Source organism: Otolemur garnettii, unplaced genomic scaffold, assembly GCF_000181295.1.
Source record: "Otolemur garnettii isolate 467f Iridium unplaced genomic scaffold, OtoGar3 scaffold00045, whole genome shotgun sequence".
Lineage (NCBI taxonomy): Eukaryota > Metazoa > Chordata > Mammalia > Primates > Galagidae > Otolemur > Otolemur garnettii.
In genome coordinates, this window is record NW_003852440.1 from 4,790,010 (window position 1) to 4,796,481 (window position 6,472).

At 41.3% G+C, this 6,472-nt stretch overlaps 1 protein-coding gene across 1 annotated transcript in view; it reads right to left on the minus strand.

Moving 5' to 3' along the window:
- The window catches only part of NVL (nuclear VCP-like), an 89,772-nt gene that overhangs the window by 21,169 nt on the left and 62,131 nt on the right, over positions 1-6,472 (minus strand). The window contains exon 15 of the mRNA XM_023513920.1: positions 4,504-4,603. Within this exon, the coding sequence (XP_023369688.1) occupies positions 4,504-4,603 (100 nt within the window). The remainder of the gene's footprint in view (positions 1-4,503; positions 4,604-6,472) is intronic.

A 6,472-nucleotide genomic window follows, 5' to 3' on the forward strand; every position in this document is an offset into this window, starting at 1 on the left:
GGAGTTGGAGGTTGCTGTGAGCTGTAATGCCATGGCACTCTACCCAGGGGGATAGCTTGAAGCTCTGTCTCAAAAAAAAAAAAAAAAAAAAAAAAAGAGATGCTCTGGTCATGAAGGCTTTGACTTCATAAATGGATTAATGCTGTAATTGAGTTATTTCTTGAGTAGATTTCTGATAAAAGAATGAGTTCAGTCCCCTTTCCTCTGCTCTCTCATAAGTACTCTTCTTCCTTCCACCTTTTGCCATGGGATGATGCTGTAAGATGGCCCACACCAGGTGCAGGCCACTCAACCTAGGACATCTGAGCCTACAAACAGTAAGAAATAAATCTCTAGTCTTTATAAATTATCCAGTCTCAGGTATTCTGTTATAGTGGCATAAAGCAGTTAAGACAACTGTTTCTTAAAATATGTTAGAAAATGGCTCAGTGCCCGTTGCTCAGTGAGTAGGGTGCCAGCCACATACACTGAAGGTGGTGGGTTTGAGCCCGTCTGGGCCTGCTAAACAATGACATCTGCAACCAAAAAATAAAAAAACAGCGGGGCATTGTGATCAGCGCCTCTAGTCCTAGCTACTTGGGAGGCTGGGGCAAGAGAACCGCTTAAGCCCAAGAGTCGGAGGTTGCTATAAGCTGTGACACCATGGCACTCTACCAAGGGTGACAAAGTTTTTTTTTTTTTTGAGACAGAGCCTCAAGCTGTCGCCCTGGGTAGAGTGCCGTGGCATTACAGCTCACAGCAACCACCCAATTCCTGGGCTCAAGTGATTCTCCTGCCTCCGCCTCCTAAGTAGCTGGGACTATAGGCGCCTGCCACAACACCCAGCTATTTTTTGGTTGTAGCCATCACTGTTGTTTGGCGGGCCGGGCTGGATTTGAACCCGACAGCTCAGGTGAATGTGGCTGGTGCCTTAGTTGCTTGAGCCATAGGCGCTGAGCTGACAAAGTAAAAAAAAAAAAATAAGAAAAAGGAAAATGAGATATTATTATTTCACTTTGTAACTGACAAAAGGAGGGCCAACAAGATGAAGTAGTAATATACACCCAAAGTTATGGTGGCATAATATAAAATGCTACTGGTCTTTGCCCCTGGTCCTTGTCACAGAGCTTTAAAAATCCTTGGAATTTTCTGAGTGACAAGAGTGCCTTTGATGTGCTAATGAGGTGACTTAAGGTGGGCCCACAGAGAGCTTCGGGATGGGGGCTGGTCACCAGAAAGACTAAGCATGCAGTAAGACAATTAGAACTTTGAGCTTCCCAAGTAAACATGCTGATAGGCCAGGAGGGTGACAAGCTCTGATTTGACAGGCAAAAGTCATGAAGTTCTGTGCTCCCCCTAGACCTCATAAAACTTTTTTTTTTCTGAGACAGAGTCTCACTGTGTAGCCCTTGGTAGAGTGCCATGGTGTCACAGTTCACAGCAATCTCCAACTCTTAGGTTTAAGTGATTCTCTTGCCTCAGCCTTCCAAGTAGCTGGGACTGCAAGCACCAACCACAACGCTAAGCTATTTTTTGGTTGTAGTTGTCATTGTTGTTTAGCAGGCCTGGGCCAGGTTCGAACACACCAGCTTCAGTATATGTGGCCGGTGCCCCTACTCACTGAGCAACAGGCACTGAACCAATATAACTGTTAAACATGGAACGTTTTTGAATTCTGTGAGTTGTTTTAGCCAATTATGAGACCTGAGGGAGTCATGAGAATCCCCAAACTTACAGCATGCCAGTCAGAAGTGTGAATGTCTGAAATACACTTGCAGTGGGCATTGTAGGTGGAGTCTTGTAGGGCACTGACCTATCACCTGCTAGGTCTGATGTAACTCCATTAACATTAGAATGGAACCATAGAGTAAACTCAGCAGGTGTTAGACCACTTGGGGTTGAAGCAGAACAGTTATTAATACACAATAAAGTGCTATGGATAGGACTCTAACCCATCCCTGTCTGATTCCAAAGACAGTCTTTCATTATTACTATAGTCAATCTACACACCACAAAAAGTTTTCACTTGGCTTGGTTCCTATAGGTCAGTGGTTAGGGCACCAGCCACGTATACCAAGGCTGGTGGGTTCCAACCCCTGGGCCTGCTAAACAACAATGACAACTGCAACAACAACATAAAAACAGCTGGGTGTTGTGGCAGATGCCTGTAATCCCAGCTACTTGGGAAGCTGAGGCATGAGAATCGCTTAAGCCCAAGAGTTGGGGGTTGCTATGAGCTGCGACACCACAGCACTCTACAGAGGAGTGACATGATAAGACTGTCTCAAAAAAATAATTCACACTTATGTATTATAAAATAAAATGAGGCAGTTCGTGTGTACCTCAGCCGGAAGGACGTGCTGAGGTTGGCAATACCCATCAAGGACAGTAACTACCATGGCTTCCAGTGCTTTGGCCAAACCTCAGATTCATGGCCTCTTGGCCAAGTGCCTGCGGATTCATATTGTTGGAGCATTTGTTGTATCCCTGGGGGCTGCAGCTTTCTATAAGTTTGCTGTGGCTGAACCAAGAAAGAAGGCATATGCAGATTTCTACAGAAATTATGATTGTATGAAAGATTGAGGAGATGAGAAAGGCTGGTGTCTTTCAAAGAGTAAAGTAATTTTGAAATATAAAGAATTTCTGGCATTGCACCTGTGGCTCAAGTAGCTAAGGCACCAGCCACATACACCTAAGGTGGTGGGTTTGAATCCAGCTCGGGCCCACCAAACAACAATGACGGCTACAACCAAAAAATAGCCAGGCGTTGTGGCGGGTGCCTGTGGTCCCAGCTACTTAGAGGCTGAGGCAGGAGACTCGCTTGAGCCCAGGAGTTAGAGGTTGCTGTGAGCTGTGATGCCACAACGCTCTATCTAGGGGGACAGCTTGAGACTCTGTCTCAAAAATAATAATAATAATAATAATTTCTTTGAGCTGATTTACATAGACGTTTGTCACTGACCTGTGTTCCTGAGCTATGAATATGAGTGATAAATTATTAACAAATTAAAAAAATAAAATGATACAAAAATTCATCAAGGTTTTGATTTCCATAGTAACTTACAAGAAATAAAAAGAATTATACTATCTTGACAATTGATGAATCTATTTAAGCAATTCAAGTGTGATATCCCTGCCAGCAGAGTTACTGCAAGTGTCACTGCAGAAGCACACTCATAGATAGAATGGCTCATTCAGAGTACAGAGGAGTTTATAATCTGAAATAAAAGCCACCTTTAGCACTTCTGAAGTTAAAAAAAAGTTTTTGAGTCAGAGTCTAACCCTGTTGACCCAGGCTAAAGTGCCATGGCATCAGCCTACCTGACAGCAACCTCAAACTCCTGGGTTCAAGTGATCCTTCTGCCTTAGCCTCCCAAGTAGGTATAGGTGACTGCTACAGTACCCAGCTAATTTTTCTATTTTTAGTTGATATGGAGTCTTGCTCTTGCTGAGACTGGTCTTGATCTCCTGAGTTCAAGGGATCTTCTCACCTCAGCCTCCCAGAGTGCTAGGATTATAGTCTTGAGCCCTTGCTCTGTGATAATCAAGCACCTACTCTTGAAAAAGAAACTTCCTTTGAATCCATTAGACCCAGCCCCCTCAAGGGTGGGGAGGAGAATTCTGAGAAGAGGCCTGAAGATAAGGGAGTGTGTAGTAAGGGGGAAGAACTTTGAGGAGAAACTTTAAGATAAGAAAGTGCGTAGGGAGGAGAGGCTTGACATGCCTCCGGCCTCCCCCCTTATACTACGTGACAACCTTCCCCTCCAACTGCAATGATTCAGCTTCTATACCTTTGCCCACTTGCTGTGATGCAGATAGTGGGGTATAAAAACCCATTTGATCTGCCATTCGGGGTTGCTTGCTTCCTATGGCAACAATCCCTGCACAGGTACAATAAATTTCTATTAATTTGAAAAAAAAATGGATGCAAGTATCTTTCTCAGCTATGTAAGTCACAACAGCTCCTGGACACCACTTTTGAAGTTTTGAGCCTCTTTCTTTTCTTTTTTGAGACAGGGTCTCCCTCTGTTACCAAGGCTAGAGTGCAATGGTGTCATCAAAGCTCAGCGCAACCTTGAACTCCTGGGCTCAAGCAGTCTTCTGTATCAGCCTCCCGAATAGCTGAGACTACAGGTAAGCATCACCACTCTTGGCCCATTTTTCCCTTTTTTTTTTTTTTTTGAGACAGTCTCACCATGTCATCCTCAGTAGAGTACCGTGGCCTCACAGCTCACAGCACTGAAAATACTTTTATAATTAAAAATGCATGCTCCCAAGTGTTCTCTGCCATCAAGACAACTTTGTAAGCACCAACACAGAGGAGCAATCTTGTGGGATCCCAGCAATGACACCAGGCCTTTTACTTTAACTTATGCAAAATCATGCTAAGGCTTTATTTCAACTTTAGGAATTAAAAAGGGATTGCCTAAATTTAATCTTCCTTTACTAGGATATACATAAATTATATTGTTTATAAATGCTGCAAATTTTTAGGTTCATTTGTGTTATATTCTTGTCTCTTACCTGGTCTGTTAGTGGCTGCCATAATAAAAACCTGCTGTCGTGTTTCCAGACCATCCATCTCAGTAAGGAGTTGATTCACCACCCGGACACTTGCCCCTGTCTAAAAAGACATTAATCTGGTAATCTGGTTTCCTCAATTCTCAATACAAAGGAAAAAAAACCTCATTATTGTTCATACAAATAATACACTTGCTTACTTAAACAAACCCTTCTTTCAGTTATTTTCTGAGGAGTCACTATGTGCAGGTACTATGCAAAATGTGTTCTCATCAACAGACCTCCTTAGTGCCACTGTTACTACCTGAGGTCAGACATGAGGAAACTTTAGCTTAGAGAGGTCTCATTGCTAGATAAAAGAAGAGATGAAACTCAATCTCAAACCCGGCTAATCCCAAAGTCTGATGCTTCTGAGTTACTCAAAGATCTAACAGTCATAATAAACTTTTCTCTGGGAAATCTATACTCAGCTTTTGAACTCCAGGTTCCCTAATATCGGATATTCCAGACCGTATCAGCATAATACATACAGAACTACTTGGGACACTGATGTGTTTTCTCTTTTCCTTGAAGCAAATGAGCCCTTTTCTAAATCTCTTACAGAATGCTTAAGCTAATGCTAATGCTTAAAACAATCCTAAGTATGTCTACCTCAAGGCAATTTCCAAGAGAAAGAATGGTTCAGGAGTTGGCAATTAAAAAGATAAATCAACAGATACAGAAATAAACAAGCAAACAAAAAAAGTAAATGGAGGAAATGGGAAGAATGGTGTTGCCGTTTTCTTGGTCATTAACTGCTTGCCTTCTATCTGAATTTTATGTACCAGTGGTAGCACTATTACTTTAGATAAAAATATTCGGTGCTTCTTATCATCACTCAATATCCTAACTCTAATAGAATCCTAATCTAGACTCAAAAATATTAAAAAAGTAATGGATAAAAAAACATTGTCCTACTAAGACAAAAAACTCAGAATCAGACCAGGACCAGTGTCTCACACTTGTAATCATAGGACTTTGGGAGACCAAGTTGGGAGGATCACCTAACACTAGAAGTTCTGAGACCACCCTGGGCAATACTAGTAAACTGAGAACCTATCTCTAAAAAAAGTTTATTTTTTTTTTTCTTTAGAGATAGAGTTTCAGTCGCCCTCAGTAGAGTGCCATGCCTTCATAGCTGACAGGAAACTCAAACTCTTGGGCTCAAGTGATCCTCTTGCCTCAGCTTTCCAAGTAGCTGAAACTACAGACACCTACCACAATGCCCAGCTATTTTCTAAGACAGGTCTCCCTCTTAATAGGCCGGTCTGGAACTCCTGAGCTCAGGCAATCTACCCGTCTCAGCCTCCCAGAGTGCTAATTATAGGCGTGAGCCACCTCACCCAGACTTCTACAAAAAATTTTTAAAAAATTACCCAGATGTGGTAACTTATGCCTATAGTCCTAGTTACTTGTGAACCTGAGGCAAGAGAGTTGCTTGAGCCCAGGAGTTTGAAGTTGTATTGCAGTGAACTGTGATCGTTGTCATTGTACCCTACTCTGTGCAACAGACCAAAACTCTGTGTCAAAAAAAAAAAAAAAAAATTCAAAATATAAGAAAGTTTGATAGATTTTACTATATTAAAATTACAACATTCTATATAATGGACAAAACAAAAGTGATTATCAAAACACACAAAGATATACATAAAGAGTACCAATAAGTTAACATTTTATAAAACATTCTAATAGCAAAAGGGTCAAAAGATATGAACAGGTAATTTATAGAAGGTAAAATACAAAATTCCCAAAGGTGGTCAACCTCACTGGTAATCAAGGATGCATACTAAGACGTAATATGTTTTGCCAATAAAACTCACAAAAAAATAAAAGGATAAGTATTATCCATTATTGGTTTTCTACCCCCATACGCTTGGGGCTATTTTTAAAATTTATTTTATTTTACTATTTTTTTTTTTTTTTTTTTTTTTTG